Genomic DNA, 19,013 nt, shown 5'->3' with positions numbered 1-19,013 from the left:
TGTATATTATTTTATAAATATGATACTGGTATGTTTCCTGATAAAGATTTCAGGCTCAGCCTTTAAATATAAACAAAACACTACACCTAAAGCCATTCTATTAATAGTGCAAAGAATCATCATCATTTCTGATTAGGATCAATAGAAAAAAAAAAAGTGACATCCAATTATCAAAAGACCCTTGAAATAAAAAACAGACTTGATTTCAAATTGATTTATTCAGATGTCCTTTGTTTACAAAAGCTCTTCTCCATTTCTTCCCTAATTCAATTCTAGAACCAAACATTTCGAGAACTCTCACAGACATACAGACAATAACTCCAAACAATAACAAACCAAAACTAGCTGCGAGTGAGTCGGCCATTACCAAAAGCAACGCAAAGAATATCCTCTTAAAGCACCGGACCTTTCCTCCTCTCGTCAAAAAATCAAACAATTATGAAAACAATCGTCAAACAATCGTCAAAGAACTGTTTAACAAACGCCAGACAAACGTCAGACAACCGCCCAACATCGTCAAAACAATCCTAGTTTCATCCCCGCCCGCTCCTGTTTACGCGTGCACCAGCCTCTTGTGTCTCTTCAGGCCGTGCAGGCTGGAGAAGGCCTTGGGGCAGGCCGCGCACGGGTACGGCCGCTCGCCCGTGTGCGTGCGCATGTGCAGCGTCAGGAAGCACGACTGCACGAAGCCCTTCAGGCACACCTTGCACCGGAACGGCCGCTCGCCCGTGTGGTAGCGGCCGTGCACCTTGCGCTCCGACGCCGAGCGGAAGCACTTGTCGCAGTCGTCGCACTTGTACGGCTTCTCCCCGGTGTGGATCAGCATGTGGCGCACCAGCGCATCCTTCCCCGAGAAGCCCTTCCCGCAGTGGGAGCACGGGTGGCCCAGCCCCATGTGGTAGAAGTCCACGTGGCGCAGGAGGCAGCGGCGCGCCGTGAAGCTCTTGCTGCAGTGGGTGCACACGAAGCCGGGCGGCCGCGCCTTCTCGGCAGGGTCCTGGCCCGGCCGGTGCTCGCGCTGCACGTGGCGCGTCAGCGTGACGTTGTGGCGGAACTTCTTGCCGCACTCCCAGCACAGGAAGGGGTAGGCCTTGGTGTGCTTCTTCTGGTGCTCCTGCAGGTCCGAGTAGGAGCGGAAGCGCTTGGGGCAGTGCGGGCACTGGAAGGGCTGGTGGCCCGTGTGCTTCCACTCGTGGCGGATCAGCCGCTTCAGGCTGCCGCAGCCCGCGCCGCAGTGGCCGCAGTCGAAGGGCAGGCGGGGGCTGTGCGCGTCCACGTAGTGCTTGTGCAGCTCCTTGAACACGCGGAAGTTGTCGGCGCACAGGTTGCACTGGAAGGGCGTGTGCGACGCCTTGTGCATGGCCAGCGCCTCGGCGTCGCGCACCAGCTTGGCGCACACGTCGCAGTACAGCGGGTTGTGCGTGTGCTTGTGCGAGTCCAGCGTCGACTTGTAGCGGAAGGCCTTGCCGCACTCGTCGCAGGGGAAGCAGCGCTTGGCGCCGCCGCCGCCGGGCCCCTCGGGGTCCACCAGCTGCCCGCTGTAGCAGATGTTTCTCAGGTGGCAGCGGAACGTCTGCTTGCACTTGAACTCCACGCTGCAGTGGGGGCAGGAGAACACGGACCCCTGGCCGGCGCCCCCAGGGCTGACGGGGGCCTGCTCCTGGTTCTCCCCGTCGGCGGACGCCTCTTTCCCCAGGGCGCCTTCCTCCTCCTCCTCTTCCTTCAACGACGAGCCCGGCCCGTCCTCGGAGGGGCTCCGGTTCGCACACTTGTGCCGGAGCAGCGTCGCGGCTCTCCGGTACTCCTTGCTGCAGGCCGTACAACGAAAGGCGGGTTTCTCGGTGGGCCCGTTCGCGCGTCGTTGTTGCTGCGGCAGCAGGTAGTCGGTTTTATCGACCGCGTCGCTCTCCGTCGGCGCTTGGCCGCCCCTCCGCCGCTCCTCCAGGTACATCTGCATCTTGAGGCCGCGGTTGCGTCTCACCGGCCGCGTCGGCGAGCCCCCCTCGGCGTTGAGCCTCTGCAGCAGCACGAAGCACTCCAGCGTGGACGATTTGAGACACTCGCCGAGCGGGACGTCGGCGCCGGCCTCAGTTTCCGCTTCCGCTTCCTGGCGCTGCCGCCCCTCCTCCGTCTCCGCCTCCATCTCCACCGTGACCTTTGCCGGGACCGCCACCGCCGCCGCCGCCGCGTCGAGGCCGGGCGCCACCTCGTCCGCCGGCCCCGTCGCCGTCTCCTCCGCGCCCAGAGCGAACCACTGCTCTTCCGCCGCCGGCGCCACCTCGCTCCCGCTCTCCCCGATGTAGATGTCCGTCCCCTCCGTCTCCTCTGTCTCCACCACCTCCACCCCCAGGCCGGCGTCCACCGTGTAGACCAGGGCCCCCTCGGCCATCGGCTCCGTCAGTTCAGCGGCGACCACCGGCCGCCCCACGGGGGGGAGGAAGAGCGCGGGCAGAATGCACGTGTCGCTGGAGGAGTCTGGAATCGCAGTGCGAACATGTTACCGGTTTGTGTGTATACGTCCGTCTCTCTCACTCTCTCACACACACACACACACTAGGTCAGCCCTTCTACTCTTCAGTCATCAACGACTTTGTGAACACTCACCGCCGTCCTCCAGCACATTGACATCTTTTTGGCTTTCCAGCAAGGGTTTGAGCTCCTGCAGATGAAACACAGACTCCATGCTGTCCTGAAGAACCGATGAGGAATCAGCGAGCAGGGACGCAACCTTAGCAGGGGAAAAAGGTGTAGGCGTTGAATGGTGTGTAGAACAATCTCCGGAATGGGGTCCAGGGACTATTATGAAGTGCAAACAGCTGTACATTGTGTGTGACAGTGTACAGTGAATTTAATATGAAGCTAATTTCCTAGATCCTTATGTAACTGACTGTTTTGACTCAATTCTAAATGTTTAGCTATCAGTACATGTCGTTGTGCTTGTGTTGACATTGTTGTCAGCCTACCTGTTGTACCGTTTGGACGGGAAGCAGTTCCTCCAGTCTGGAGAGGAATTGCCACATCAGTGTTTGTATCGCTTTGTCATACATCGGGCCAAATTCTTCTGGGAAAACATCCTGAGGAAAAATCCATTAATAAAAATGCGTAGAAATGTCAAGAGATGAGATACCAGTATTGGTTATGTGACTTCACAGACATACATTTGTGACCAACCAGAGAAAACCCCAAAAGGTTAATGTCATTATTATTAAAAATAACAATATGAATCGCATTAATTTACAGGTTACTATTTACAAAATTTTAAGAAGAAATGGTGATAATGCTAATCTGAAATAAACATGCTTGTCAACACTGACCTTGAAAAACCGATCTCGCTCAGCAGGATCTCTGAGGAGACTTTGCACAAGACCCAGGAAATGGGAATCTGATATTTCCACACCGGCATTATGAACCTATGATAACACAGGATTAAGAAGGTGTCACTGAAGTGTAGCCGGGTACTTCTGGTACTTCAGCTCCTCATTACAACAACAACAACAAAACAAAAAAAGTTATAAAAACGTTCAATTCATGAAGGAACATGTACGTCAATAAAGGCTCACCTCTACATCCCACATGGACAGAAGATGCTGCATCCGGTCTAGATGGGGCTGAATGATCTTAGCGTCTGAAGTTTCCTCCGAGCGACAAAGCTCCAGAATCAGCTGTGATAAGAGGAGCAGAATTTACAATCACTCAAACGCTTGCAGATCAGGGTTAGGGTTAGGGTTAGGGGGAGCTGAGCTCCCATAGAGAGAGGTCTGGCCGAAAACAGAGGTGTCTTGCTTCGACCTGAAGGGGCTTATTTCCGACTTACTTTCAACAACTCAGCGCAGGGTTAACTTTAAGAGACCCCCACAGAGATGGAATCATAACTCGAACCCTGCCTGAGACTAAAATATGTTCCTCACCCGTGCTCGTAGGCCGAAGATCAGTTCGGCCCTCTGTCTCGCCTTCAGGAGATGGGGCACCATATCAGTGACCATGTAAACAAACTCCTCCAGCATCCCATAATCCAGCACCGCCTTCTGCTTCACTGTCTGCCAGACGGCCGCCGAGATCAGTCGAATCGGCGGAACCAGCAGACGTAGACAGGAGAGGGAGAGAGGCGCCCCTGGAAACACAAGATGGACATGGCACATAGACCAATCGCATACGGTTAACATTTGGGGATGACCATGGTTAACTTGTGAACATGGAGGAACTTTACATGTGAACTTGTTTGGACTTTACATGTGAACTTGTAGGGACTATACATGCGAACATGGATGAACTTTACATGTGAACATGTAGGAAACACGTAACATGTAGGAAATCCTAAACACGTCAGTCTCATGTTTTCAGATTGTAATAACCCGCCACAGAGAACACTTCACGTCAAAACACGCTGGAGGTATTCAAAGGAACGTGTGTATTCAAACACAAGCGTGTTAAATCCTGCGGAAACCACCCGTTATGAGCTATAAAGACGCATGCATTGCACCTCAAACACCGTCTAGTACATTAAAGTGATTATCAAGTAAGATTCTAGTCAGAGCCCAGTTAATGAAGTTTGTCCGTTGCCCGCAATCGCATTACAACACACTCATCTGTTCAGTTCACGATGTGTATTCCCTTACTCACCATTGACTTCAGAACTATATTCCTCCATTGTATGCGGCCCCAGATATCACATTGCAATAAGCTTATATAATCGTTCAAAGGTAAATAATTCCGGAGAGGTTGTGATAATTATATTGATGTTGTCACAGGAAGAGCTGTCCCGGGCGGCTGGTCCGTCAGCTATTGTTGACCCGGGAAACAAGGTGACGTTAGATTAGTTCCAACCGTAGAGGTTCGGTATTCAATCACGTGACTTTTTCGGGTAGTTTTACTTCCGGTGAATTATTTGGTGGTCTACCAAACCAAAATGGCCGCCGTAGTGCAAGCACCTGCTCTAGATTTAAGTATACCAACACTTTAGACACGATTTCACTTTCGCGATACCTCCAAAAAGTTAGTTTGTGTGATGGCATCGACCCTTATGCGTTGAAGAAGAACGATTTCGGTACGGATTTGGAATTGTATACAGCAGTAGAGTTTCCCGACATCCTTCTACACCACGAAACAGATGAAATGGGAGTATGGAAGCCTACAACTTCTTTGTGTGGAAGACAACTTCTTTGTGAAAGACCTTGGCGTGAAAAGGCTGCCCGACAAGTCCTACATCGTTTATGCCCGTGTAAGTATGATATTTGCAATGCGATCGGTACTATGTTTGTAGTGTAAACAAACCGCGATCGCTCTATTCTAACTTTCCCCTGCTCTTCTGTTTTAGTTCAACCACTCAGAGATCTACGGAGACTCTACTGAAGACATGGCTATTAGTGAAAGAAGATGGAGAGGCGATTACAGCGCACTACAACTGCATGGCTGGTTAAGAAAAACATAACATTTCTCTCACAACGTGACGAGACGAGTTTGTATTGTTGCTGTTGAATTTGTTACGTATTTTAAGAATCTAAGCTACCCACACATAGACCAAAATGAAGCAGGACCAAACATATAAGCCGTAAATACTATACATAGCCACAAGGGGAGCAAGACCTTATTAGAGGCTGCTCCAGCCACAGATGGCAGCGCCTTTTAAATATATGAAGAAGCCGAAGCCATTACGGCACCCCGGCCACGCCCACTAGGCCACGCCCACTTGGCGGTCTCTACCTGAGGACACGAGGTGGGGATCGAGAGAGAGATTTTCAGCTACACCCGCGAAGGGTCACGGGCCTCTGCCCGTTGCCCATAGAAGAGGAGAGTTCAATAGGTAGACGGCGCAGCAAGCCACCCGGGCCTTAGCCCGGGGGGCTTGAAGTAGATCACGGTATTTTCCTCTCACTCGCGTTAGAAACAATTCCCTCCGTATAGCTTCAGTTACCATACCGAAACATGCCGACGACTTTATAATAAATGAAGTGAGTTAAAGCAACCCGGGATTGGACAACTTTCTTCGAGAATACTCAACAAATTACTTTCCATGCCCATCGATCGCAAACTCTAAATGCCACAGAATACAGTAAATATGTTTATTTCCGCTTTTTTTTTTGTGCACAGGCTTGCAGAATCCTGCTCTCACGTTGGAGCTGTACTATATGCCTTGGAGACATGTGTGAGAATGAGAGTCAGTCACGTGCACAATGGGGAAAAGTAAATGTCTCATGCCATCCCATATCAACAAGGTAAATTATATATTTTGTAAAATTCTATCGAAGATCTTGAGAATAAATACTAGTTGCCAAATAGAAATAATGCTAAGGATTTTGTGGTTCCAATATCCATCAAACTTAAATTTTTCTATATAATCTTTTACAAAATAAGGTTATTTTGAGTTTAGCTTATTTTTCCATATTTTTGTTTGATAGATCCCAGTGGCTGCTGTATCAGATATGGACTTTGCATCTGCAAGAGTGTGGTAGAAATTAACCTTACATTCTATGTTAAACTATGATTATTATTAGGCCTACATATCATATATATACTTTAATGGTGGAGAAGAGCTGATCACCTCTAACCTAGATGTTGTGTACCGTGTGACACCAGAGTGGGTCCAGGATATTCTCACCTGATGGGCCATGTGATACATCAGTCAGAGAGTCCAGTCTACTTCCATATTGATGTACTCTCTGAAGACAATGCTTACATTCACACACGTGCATCATCTCTGTTTGTATAAGGATAATATATGTTCTAAGGTCACATTGGGATTCAGAAGACATAGGAGTATGCTGACATCCACACAGTATGACCCTGATGGGAAATTCTATATTTGATGAAAGTCCAACTTTGTATTGTGTAAGAATTGGGGATATAAGGAGCTGTCCGGGATTCATTCGGTAGTGCGTATTCGAGGATACCACTCGGCTTTGTTGTCTCTCGTTTGCGGGTGGCAATAAACTCTCCATCTATACTTGACCTGGACTCCCCGATTCCTCTTGCTTTTTAGCTAGTTGAAGTGAATTAGATAAGTTATTATTAATGCTACAACAAGAGCTAAGAAGAAGAGACTTGATGATGCTATTTCTGGCTCAAGCCCTGAACAAAGCAAATCTCCCTCCCCAAATAGTGCCTGCCCTGCTGTACACCCTGGCTCAGGTGTTTACACAAAGTTCTTAGATGAGCTGAACCAAAACTTGGAAGTGCAGCCTTGATGGTGCAAGAGAAATTTCACAAGAGATTTATCCCCAAGTCAGCAACCACCAGTCTCCCAAAGCCCATCCTGGACTACCGAACACCAGACAGTCTGTCAGCCAGAGACCTGCATGGTTTGTGTGAGCAGTTCAAGATGCCAGATCTGACCCCTGCTCATATAGCAGCCGTAGAGCGAGAGACCAGGAAGCAAGCAGCCTCAAGGATATGGTTCAGGCAGAGAGCAGGATAACAGCGTCCAAGCTTAAACAAGCCATTCGGACAAATGCAGACAAGCCAGCAAAAAGCCTTATCAAGGCAATCTGTTACCCGGAATCAAACAGATTCTCTACTGCAGCTACAAGGTAATTGTTTTTATTTTCTCAAACCCCTTTTGCAATAATGCAAAATTTACTGGGGTTTTTTTAGATAAGAATAAATGAAAATATAAACACACATTATGTTTTAGAATATTCATATGAACAGGTATAGCAACTTTTGAACAGATAAGTTGACACTTATAGTCACAATATGTATATTTCTCAAATGTATGCCATCCTGAATACATCTTACACTGTGTTGAATGATTTTTTTTGCTGTTTTCATATCAGGTATGGATGTAAGCATGAGGCACAGGCACGGAAGGACTACGAAAAAATTATGAGAGAGTTACATGACGGCTACTCTATAGCAGATTCTGGCCTTTGTCTCAATGCAAAGTTGCCCTTCATGAGAGCGTCACCATATGGGATTGTTGTATACAGTTGTCACGGAACTGGAGTGTGTGAAATCAAGGTAAATAAAGCTTTAATCAGGTCTTTCGAAGTATGTCATGTACAGATATGTGAGATACATGTCATGTGACTACAATTGTCCAGGTCAAGGTCCATGATTCAAGATGGTTCTTGAACCATCTTGAATCTTGACTACAATCCCTCCCTCTCACAAGGAAATCCATGCACAAGAAGTCCCTCTCAATGTTATAAACTAGCATTAAACATGGAACAATTAGCAATTCAGATGATATAGTTTGTTCACACTTCATCTGACTTTTTTCAGTGCCCACATTGTCATCAGGACAAGGAGAACATCAGAGCTTGTGCCGGAGAAAAGGGTTTCTGCCTGGCGAAGGACGGTGACAAGATAAAGCTGGACAGATCACATGCCTACTACTATCAAATTCAAGCACAGCTCTTTATCTTGCAAGTAGACTACTGTGATTTTATTGTATGGAACAAGAATTACATTTTTATAGAGAGAATTTGCCTGACGTGGAGTTTTGGGATAGCGTCATCCCTAAGGCTGAAATCTTTTTTCAGAAATGTATCCTCCCTGAAGTTTTGGCAAAGAAATTCACCAAGCAAGTTTCTGCATCTCTGCTCTCTACTAGCAGATCTCCTTAGAAGTGAAAAAAACGCAGGATACATTTTAATAGTTCAGTGTTTTATTTACATTTGTTTGCTTGAAGTATAGCCTTTCCATTATTTTGCTAGAATGGTCCATCATATAATATTTCTCCCTTCTTATTGATGCCACGAATTTGAGACTTATAATGCCACAGACAGTACTAGTGTAATATAATGTACATAGTATTTTTGTATCAAAAATAATTATATTGTAAATTAAGACCATACGGTTCGGTCAAAAAACAGTCGGCAGGGGGGATATCACTATCAAGGAAAAGGGTAATATTACATTTTAGCAACTAAGTGTAGTCTTGTAGTGGACTGTAATTCACCATACTGTGTTATTGACATGTTTTCGTTTTGCGCTGTCCCTAAGAGATTGCGCGTCTTTTTTGATTGATATGCCGGTCGGTGCGCGGATTAACTTTTATCGCAATTTCTACAATCTATCGACAAAGTCTTACCAGGGAGAGTGTCGACGGCGGGATTGTTAAAACAGTCGGAACTGGGATATCAAGATAAGATGCGCCTAAATGTTTTTCATTAATCTGTGTTAGCATTCCTGTTTGTACTACTGTAGAGCATCCATATGTAGTACCCTAATGTAAATAACACAGTCCAAAACAAATGTCTGCATGAAATATTTATTTCAAATAAAACACTGCCAGATTACCTACAATTTATCTAATTTATATTTTTAAAAGATATAGGCAACAAACTCAATACTGACTTAAAAATAACTTAGGTGAGAAGAGTTTCGCATTTCTATTGTCATTTAGAAGATGTTTGTTGTGTGTGTGGATGATGGCAGATTTTTAATGCATGCATTCATATCCTGTGTAAACATGGCCGTTGATCATGTTTTGCAAAAGAAATGTAATCTCATCTTTAAGTACAAGAAGAACTAGAAGTCCTCGGTTACCTGGGTGAGTGCACTAGCTTTACGTGTCTGGCCATACTGTAGGCCTTCCGAAACGCTTTGCCACAGACTAAACAAACATGGTTCTTCTCTCCTGTGTGGATTTCCATGTGTTGTTTGAGGATCGAGGCCCGTATGAAACCCTTCCCGCAGGTGTTGCACTCAAACGGGCGTTCCGCGGTGTGATGGAGCAGTGAGTGATTCTTCAGCCCGGAGGTCGACCGGAAGCGCTGGTCGCAGCCCAGAATGTGGCACTTCAAAGGCTTCTCCCCCGTGTGGATCATTTGGTGCCCCGCCATCCAGGACTGGGAGAACATCTTTCCGCAGTAGGTGCAAGGGTGGCGCACCTTCTTGTGATTCTGGTGTTTGCGCTGCTCGTGCTTCTGCAGGGCTCCCTTCTCTTTGAAGGTCTTGCTGCACTGGGTGCATGTAAAGCGCCGAATTTCCCTGGACTCACTGTGCCGGAATTTGACGTGACGACACAGGTTGGAGCTGCTGGAAAAGGTCTTGCCGCAGTCGGTGCACAGGTAAGGCTTCTCGTGCGTGTGTACCCGTAGATGACCCGCCAGGTCTGTGTCCTGTTTGAACTTCATGGCGCAATGCGAGCACTGGAATGGGAGTTGGCCTGTGTGTTTCCACTCGTGTCGAATATAGAAACCCAGCTTGGAAAAAACTTTCGGACAGTGGTGGCATTTGTAGGGTTTGCTCAGCTTGTGAGTGCTCTCATAGTGCCTGGACAACTGCTTAAAATTCCCAAAGTCTTTCTCACAAAGGGTGCACTGAAAAGGCGTGTGAGACACCTTGTGTCGTGCCAGGGTTTCGGCGTCTCGTAAGACTCTCCTGCACACCTCACAGTAGAGCTGGTTGTGAGTGCGCTTGTGCCCGTCTAATGCCAACTTGTACCTGTAAGACTTTTCACATTGATCACACTTAAACAGACCATGGCCAACTCGGTCCTCGCCTGGCTCTATCTGCAGCTGTTCGACGCAAACTCTCTTAAAGTGCATCCTCAAAGAACCCATGCTCTTGAACAATGCGTCACATCGCGGACAGGTTAAGACACCATCAGGGAAATGGGTTTTCATGTGTTCCTTTATATCCAGCTGCACATGTTTCTTGCAGAGGAAACATAGCCTTCTTTGGGTTGAGGAATTGGTCTTATTTGCAGCAGGAATTTTCCCTAGTGGCGCATCCTGCTCTTTCAATGCCACCGAGCCCTCATCGTGATCATAAAGGGCAACAGAGGAACGATCAGTTGAGGAACTGGACAAAAAGTTTTCTTGGCTGGGAGCTACATGAGAAGGGGCCTGGAGCAAGCTGACTAATTCGCCGTGATGTTTTTCAATATTTGATCCATCCTTTGCTTCCATTTCATGCGGAAGACTGGACTGATTGTCAGATAGTGACATCTGTGGACAGAGCCTGCTGCTGTGCAACACCGTTCCACAGTACTTGCATGGACCGGGGGTCTGCCTCATCTGGCGTTTCTTCTGATGAGGCTTCTGACGTGCACCCTCTTTACTCCTCCGAAAGCCTAAGAACCGCTTCACTTTCGAGGACTCATTGTGAACCATCCTGCTGTGCCGCGTCAGGTTTGAGTTGCAGGCGTAGCGCTTACCGCAGTCCTTGCAAAGGAAGGGTTTCTCGTGCGTGTGCACCCGTAGATGGATAGCAAGCTCTGCATCTTGTTTGAAGGTCATGGAGCACTGGGAACACTGGAAAGGGAGTTGGCCTGTGTGTTGCCACTCGTGTCCAATAAAAATATTGAATTTGGAGAAAACTTTCGGACAGTGGTGGCATTCGTAGGGTTTGCTCAACTGGTGTACATTCTTGCAGTGACTGGCCAAATGCTTAAAGATACCGAAGTTCTTCTCACAAAGGGTGCACTGAAAAGGCTTGTGAGACACCTTGTGTCGTGCCAAGGTTTCGGCGTCTCGCACGACTCTCTCACATATCTCACAGTAGAGCTGGCTGTGGACAAGTTTGTGCTTGTTTAACTGTATTCTGTATTTAAAAGATTTTTCACATCCATCGCACTGATAGAGAGCCAGGGCGACCTCGTCCGGTTCTATCTGCAGCTGATCGAAGCAAACCCTTTTAAAATGTAGCTTTAAGGAATGCATGTTTTTGCAAACCATGTCGCATCGTGGACAGGTTAAGACCCCGTCAGGAAAATGTGCTGTCATGTGTTCCTTCATGTCCGTCTGCACATGCTTGTTGCAAATTAAACAAAGGCCTTTAGTCGTCGAGGTTGAATTTGGCACAGAAAGACAGATTTTTTCTGTGTCGAGCTTTTTGCGGTTGACTAAAGGTTTCTTGCCTTCCTTGGGGGATGCCAGCTTGACGAAGGAACGGTCTGTGTTTGAACAATCAGACAAAGAATCCTCCCCACTGTCACTTCCAACAGGCACAACGTAGGAGACGTCGGAGGAGACATCGAGGGAGCGCACTGAATCAACGTCCTCATCAGCCACGACTATATAAGTAACAGAAGGGAACGGGTCGATGGAGATCCGTTTACTGGGATCCGGGATTAATCTTTGTGTTCTGGGCAGGACTTGTTTGGACGTCATTTTCCTTCGGTGGTTCTTCCCTTGTAACAAAATCCTTTCCAACCCTCTGTTTGACCTCACAGCTCTGCGTTGCACAGCTGGAACGTCCTCAAGCCTTTTCAACAGTACGAGGCAATCTTTTCCAAAAGCATCCATAAATTCCTGACTGCTCATCCCTTCTACTGCCTCCTTTTCCACGGCTGCCTCCATGTCCTCCGACATTGCAACTGCAGTGCTTGCATGTGGTCCTTCTATCTGTGAGCCGCATCTGTGGACATCAGGCAGAGAACGGGCCTGATGCCCCTTCTCTGCTTTGATCCGATCCCCGACACAGAGGTGCAGAGCTGAGGTTTCACGTGCACCATCAAGGGGACAACCTGAAAATAGAGTGAGTTACAATGTTGTTACGTGATGAGGGTGAAGTAATGGGAATTGGAAGAAAAGCCTAGTCCAATAAAATAATGAGCTTTCAGATTGCCCTCATAACAATGGCTTACCATTCTTATCCAGAAGTCCTTTCCGACAACCAAGAAGAGTTTGGAGCTCGCCGCGGTGAGAGACTGACTTCAAACACTCTTCGAGAGCAGAGGGAATGTCGGCGAGCATGAGGGCAACCTGGAAGAATTGACACGGTCAATATCAAACCAATGATGATAATTAAGTTCAACTGTCAATCAACATGTTGCATTGGGTGACCTGTTGGATGGTCTGCAGAGGGAAAAGCTTTTCCAGTCTGGACAGAAATTGCCATGTTACGTTGACCAGGGCCTGATCATCATAGCTGCAGCCAAACTCTCCAGGGATACCATTCTGATGGAGAGGAAATGCAAACTTTGTGATCATTTGCGCCATCAGAGATAGTATTAAATTACATATTCTGTGTAGGATAAGATTTTCCTACATTTTCTAAGATTTTTCTGTTGTTTATAGAAATAAGTAACAAAGTTTAATCTACAAATTAACCTCCAAATTTCAAAGGATGTAGTAAAAAGATCAAGAGATGTTATGTGATTAATGCTTACACAACCTTCACGTTGAGTATTTATTGTAGAATTTGCACAACTTAGTTCAGTATATGTCCTACAGTAAACGGACCCAGAAACCCAGAGTGGGCATATCTTCTCAGAATCAGAATCTCTTTGTTGTTATGCAGAAAGTGCAACGAAATAGGGGTAGGGGCTCTCAAAATAAGTGCTTTAAAAAATATATATATATATTATTATGAGTCTCTCAGGATGCAATGAGCTCACCTGAGGCAGTGTCTATTGTAGACATCCTCAAGCGAGAAAAGAGGACATCCAATTACTTTTTGGCAGTTTTTATGAGCCTATGGAGCGCTTTCCTTTCAGCTGTAGTGCAATTGGCAAACCACAGCGCGATGCCTTAGCTTAGGACAGTCTCAATGGTTTAGCGATAAAAAGGTAAACAGCATTTTATTCCTGAAGATTGTTCTTCCTGAGGATCCTTAGGAAATACAGTCTCTGTTGGGCCTTTTTCAGAAGCGCCTTGGTGTTTATTGTCCAGGTCAGGTCCTGTCCTTGAGGAACCAGACATCATTCCTTTCATCTATGTGTTTATTTCCCCTCACCCCTAAACTTACACTACATCCATGACTTTTATTTCTCACCCGTGCGCGTAGTCCCAGAAGAAGCTGGGTCTTTTGTTCAGTGGAGAGTAGCTCAGGAACAAGGTCTGTGACCATTGAAACAAACTCCTCAAGCATCCCATAATCTGACACAACGTGATGCTGGACTGTGTGCCAGATGGCCCCGGACACCAGCCGGACAGGGGAGAGCAGGAGGCGCAGAGAGGCGAAGGGGAGAGGGGGACCTGGAGGTAAAAAAACAGGAAGCGGAGTTGCAATTAACCAATATGGATAAAATGATCTTATTCTGCCAAGTTCAGGAACCTCTTTGGACATCTTCATGTCCAAAGAGGTTAGCATTACAGTACACACATGCCGCTAGAGGAGCTTCGAAAATACAGGAAACAGATTTTGTTTGATTGCTGAATATGTTCATCCATTCTGTTTGTCAACATTGGCTGCATACGCTCACATGAGTTTGAATAGAGAATGTCGGAAGAGACGTTCTTCCTACCTAGTTGTTCGTCCAGGGTTTCCTGCCGCTGCGGTGTCATCGGCCGGGACAGGAACTGGTTCAGCCTAGTTTGCCCAATAGCCTGGCCTCTGCCCCTGGAGTCCCCCGAAGTCGTTTGGGAATGTGATGATCCGGGGTGTGCCTCAGACAGTGCCTCTTCCTCTCCCCTCACCTCGCAAAGCCGGACCCAAGGGTGCCTTGTCCTGAGGTGCCGGTGCAAATTGGCAGTGGACCCTCCTCTAAATGAAATATTTGCCTTACAAATATTACAGCTGCCTATTGGACCTTCAGTTGTTTGACTAAAATGAGTCCACACAGCGCTCCTTTTTCTTCCTGTCATTTTTAGTTGGTTTTGCTCATCGCTATCTGCTATCTTTCCCCGTCTTATTGGAGGCGAAGGTCAAGAATAAGATGCACGCTGCTCCAACTCGAGAGCAAGTTAGAGGTCGGTTTCAAGCAAGGATGCTGTGGGCTCCATTCAGTCCGAAAGGCTCAAACGTCCCTGTGCCAAGGTTCCGGCTTTTCGACAATGTACCAACCCTAACCTGTTTACAACCAAAATATTTGTTATAATTTCATTAGTAGGTACATTTCAATTACTAAGACGCTCTCTCCATACTATATCTTATAGTATTTAATACGCTGCTGTAACAACGTAGTGTATTAGAGAACACTCAGATCGGCGGAACCAGCAGAAGCAGACAGGAGAGGGAGAGAGACGGACCTGGAAACACAAGATGGACACGGCATAGACCAATCAGATGAACATAAGGTTAACATTTGGTGATGAACATGGAGGAACCTTTAACCATGGATGAACTTTACATGTGAACTTGTAGGACCTTTACATGTCAAAATGAATGGACTTTACATGTGAACTTTTAGGGACTTTAAATGTGAACATGTAAAAAATGTACTAGGGAAAATGCGGGTACTTTACATGGGTAAATGTAGGAACTTTATGTACAAACTAAACATGTGCACATAGAGGAACTTTACATGTTAACAGAAGCAACTTTACACATTACTCTTGTTTTCAGGCTGTAATAACCCGCCACAGATAACTTCACTTCACGTAATAACACACTGGAGGTATGCAATGTTAATGTATAAGAACCAGATAGTATATAAAATGGATGTAGCATCCGGGCAGATCTGTTATTCCAACTGCATCCAATTCTCTTGGCTTATGAGAGTCGCCATCTTGTCATAGTTTGACTCCGCCTCATTTCCCCTAACCAAAAAAGGGCATTGATGTGACGTCGGGGGGAGGGAGATACGCCCATCTAAGTGTCGTACACGGAATTAGCTCGTAGCTCATTCGTTTTTAAACGATCGGTTGGTAGTGTTGACCGCAGAGCAAGGCATCATGGCACCAGAATGAACGCAGTCGAAGTCGAGATGACGGAGATAGCATGCTAATCCTGAAAACTAGCCTCTGAGGCGAGGTGAGGGTCAGCGGCTGCTGTTACTCAAGAGGCCGCGCCCCTAATTATTCATACATTTAAACCTCCAATAAAATAAAACCTAGCCTGCTAAAAAAAAAATCACCCCCCTCAGTGTTGTCATGGAGATATGAACTAAACATACTGACTACAATAGTTTTTTGGACCAGGCTGTAAATAGGTTTAATAAGACTGTGGAAACGGCCTGTTTAACAAGTGAGTCAACGAAGAATTGCTCACTTTTTGTACAACCTCGTAGTGGCCACTCGGTGCTCCTGCAATGTTTGAGGCTTCCGCATTGGATGCTGGTAAAACTCGCTGTGGTTGGGGTTACGTGTTAAATCCTGCGGATACTACCCGTTATGAGCTATAAAGACACATGCATTGCACCGTAAACACCGTTAAGAACATTGAATTGAGAATCAAGTAAGATTAAAGTCAGAGCCCAGTTAATGAAGTTTGTCTGTTGCCCGCAATCGCATTACAACACACTCATCTGTTCAGTTCACATGTGTATTTCCTTACTTACCATTTACTTCAGAACTATATTCTTCCATTATATGTGTCCCCAGATATTACATTGCAATAAGATAATATAATCGTTCAAAGGCAGATAATCCCGGAGAAGTTTTGATGGTTATATCGATGTTATCACAGGAAAAGCTGTCCCAGGCTGGTCCGTCTGCTATTGTGGACCCGGGAAACAAGGTGACGTTAGATTAGTTCCCACCAAGAGTTTCGGTATTGGTGACTGATGTTTATTGAAATGCATTTTCTTTAATAATAAGGTCATCTCGATGTGTAAATACATTTTTTAGAGGTGCATTATAAAAACTAAATTTGCCTTCTAATTTTCACAAGGAAATGTTGATATTTATGAAGTCTCCTAATTACGCAGAATCAGCTAAATGTTTTTCCTTGATCTGTGTTAGCATTCCTGTTCGTACTACTGTAGAGCATCCATCTGTAGTACCCTAATGTATAAAACAGTCCAAAACAAATGTCTGCATGAAATATTTATTACAAATAAAACATGGCCAGATTACATACAATTTATGACATGTTTAAAATATGTAGGCTACATAACTCCACGCTGACTTAAATATACCTTAGGTGACAATAATTTTTCATTTCTATTGAATAATTTAGAAGGTGCTTGTTGAGAGGGTGTGGATGGTGGCTGGTTTAAGCAGCCTCAGCTGGCCTGAGTCTGGAGCTGGTTGAGGCTGCACGCCTGTTGCACAACATGGAACACCATCATCATTATCTGTAAACTGTAGAATAAACCGGCTTTCAAGTGGCAGTTTTAATTGATTGGGCAAACTTTCAAGTAGCAGCTGGCTATTGCCAGTCCAAGATCAATCGTAGATAGCACGTTGGTCTGGGGAAGCTGCTGTCATTTTCTTCAGCAAAAGAGGCGTGATCAACCTCAACGGGCCTAGTTCAAATGACTCTGTACGCGATTGGCTGCCTGCCGTCGCTTCACTGTCGTCATTGTGTTAAACCAGCCAATAGCGCGCCAGAGGGAAAAGCCAGCTTGGTGATTGGCTCCCGCAAAAACGTATCTGAAGCCGAAAGAAATGTATTGCTCTTCTCCAGACCCTTGTGCAGGGTGAACTCAAAGTGCCAGCAGAATGGGCGGGGCTTCCCAATCAACCGTAGGGAGGGTGACATTCACCGAGATGGAGTCTAGCTGTCTTTGTTACAATGCTGATATGCAACTTAATACAAATTAAAGCATCATCAAAAAAAATATTAGCCCCTATGTTTTATTCTATACATTTCGACAGTGTTACCCCTTATGGGTTTTTCCCCATGACCGATGAAAAACAACAGTGTTACCCCTTATATTTTATTTGACAAGGAAATTTTTTTTTTTTTTCAAATATGTTTTTTTTCATGACGACCAATAAAATACGACAGTGTTACCCCTTATGTTTTTATACATGACGACCAATAAAAAAACAACAACAATGATAGTGCCACCCCTCATGTTTCATTTGATAAAAACGACAATGTTACCCCCTATGTTTTAATTGAAAAATATCGACAGTGTTAACCCTTATGTTTTTTTTTATGACGACCAATAAAAAAACAACAGTGTTACCCCTCTTGTTTCATTTGATAAAAACGGCAACGTTATCACCTATGTTTTAATTGATAAATATCGACAGTGTTACCCCTTATGGTTTTTTTCATGACGACCAAAGAAAAACGACAGTGTCACCCCCTATGTTTTAATTGATCAATATCGACAGTGTTACCCCTTATGTTTTTTTTCATGACGACCAATAAAAAACGACAGTGTTACCACTTAAGTTTTTTTTCATGACGACCAATAAAAAAGAACAGTGTTATCCCTTATGTTTTTTTTCATGACGATCAATAAAAAAACAACAGTGTTACCCCTTATTATTTTTTTCATGACGACAAATGAAAAACGACAGTGTCACCCCTCTTGTTTCATTTGATAAAAAAGACAGTGTTACCCCCTATGTTTTAATTTATAAATATCGACCCTTATGTTTTTTTTCATGACGACCAATAAAAAACGACAGTGTTACCCCTTATGTTTTTTTTCATGACGACCAATAAAAAACGACAGTGTTACCCCTTATGTTTTTTTTCATTACGACCAATTTAAAAAAAACAGTGTTACCCCTTATGTTTTTTTTCATTACGACCAATAAAAAACAACAGTGTTACCCCTTATGTTTTTTTTCATGACGACCAATAAAAAACAACTGTGTTACCCCTTATGTTTTTTTTCATGACGACCAATAAAAAACGACAGTGTTAACCCTTATGTTTTTTTTCATGACGACCAATAAAAAACAACAGTGTTACCCATTATGTTTTTATTTCATGATAAGCAATAAAAAACAACAGTGTTACCCCTTATGTTTTTTTTAGAGCTGTCAGTTAAACGCGTTATTAACGGCGTTAACGCAAACCAAATTTAACGGCGTTAAATTTTTTATCGCGCAATTGACGCAATTATTTTATGAAAAAAAAAAAGATTTTTTTTTTTTTTTTTTTTTCTTTGGCTCAAAACAAAGAAGCAGTAGCCTGACTGCTATGTTCAAATGACATTTGTTCAAAGCAGTCGTTTAATTGCACTAAAGGCTCTTTTTTTGTATCGTCCTGTTTTGATCAGTGTATATGCCAATGTTGTTATCAATAAAAAATCATTTGCACAAGGCAAGCCGATGCACTTCACCATGTTGATAAGAGAATTAAAATGAGAAGAATTATGGGAAAAAAAAATCAAGGGATATTTAGCATAGAAAAATAATTTGCGATTAATCGCGATTAATTAGAGTTAACTATGACATTAATGCGATTAATCACGATTAAATATTTTAATCACTTGACAGCTCTAGTTTTTTTTCATGACGACCAATAAAAAACGACAGTGTTACCCCTTATGTTTT

At 45.0% G+C, this 19,013-nt stretch overlaps 2 protein-coding genes and 1 long non-coding RNA gene across 5 annotated transcripts; 1 reads left to right on the top strand and 2 right to left on the bottom strand.

Annotated features, from left to right (window-relative positions):
- Positions 1–199: 199 nt before the first annotated feature.
- LOC115531297 (zinc finger protein 418) lies at positions 200–4,832 on the bottom strand. Its single transcript, XM_030340468.1, has 7 exons — positions 4,621–4,832; positions 3,909–4,111; positions 3,561–3,662; positions 3,315–3,410; positions 2,964–3,074; positions 2,605–2,728; positions 200–2,475 (listed from the first exon to the last, which is right to left on the bottom strand). The coding sequence occupies exons 1-7, from the start codon at positions 4,646–4,648 to the stop codon at positions 554–556; spliced, it is 2,586 nt and encodes an 861-aa protein (XP_030196328.1). The 5' UTR covers positions 4,649–4,832; the 3' UTR covers positions 200–553.
- A 49-nt stretch (positions 4,833–4,881) lies between these two features.
- Positions 4,882–9,243, top strand: LOC115531302 (uncharacterized). Of its 3 annotated transcripts, none has more exons than XR_003973866.1 (6): positions 4,882–5,218; positions 5,315–6,212; positions 6,396–6,445; positions 7,097–7,523; positions 7,770–7,953; positions 8,218–9,243. It is a non-coding gene; the product is annotated as an uncharacterized LOC115531302 (long non-coding RNA). The 3 variants fall into 3 exon arrangements; XR_003973865.1 differs by having other exon boundaries at positions 4,888–5,218; positions 5,315–5,412; positions 6,088–6,212; positions 6,396–7,523; XR_003973864.1 differs by having other exon boundaries at positions 6,396–7,523.
- Positions 9,195–16,272, bottom strand: LOC115531295 (zinc finger protein 836). The gene is made up of 6 exons (XM_030340465.1): positions 16,109–16,272; positions 14,135–14,858; positions 13,663–13,865; positions 12,732–12,845; positions 12,533–12,650; positions 9,195–12,412 (listed from the first exon to the last, which is right to left on the bottom strand). Exons 2-6 carry the CDS (start codon positions 14,472–14,474, stop codon positions 9,483–9,485), a joined length of 3,705 nt encoding a protein of 1,234 aa, XP_030196325.1. The 5' UTR covers positions 14,475–14,858; positions 16,109–16,272; the 3' UTR covers positions 9,195–9,482.
- Positions 16,273–19,013: the final 2,741 nt, after the last annotated feature.

This window comes from Gadus morhua, chromosome 18 (assembly GCF_902167405.1).
Source record: "Gadus morhua chromosome 18, gadMor3.0, whole genome shotgun sequence".
NCBI lineage: Eukaryota > Metazoa > Chordata > Actinopteri > Gadiformes > Gadidae > Gadus > Gadus morhua.
Note: the sequence above shows the minus strand (reverse complement) of the source record. Positions and strands in the feature narration are given on the sequence as shown.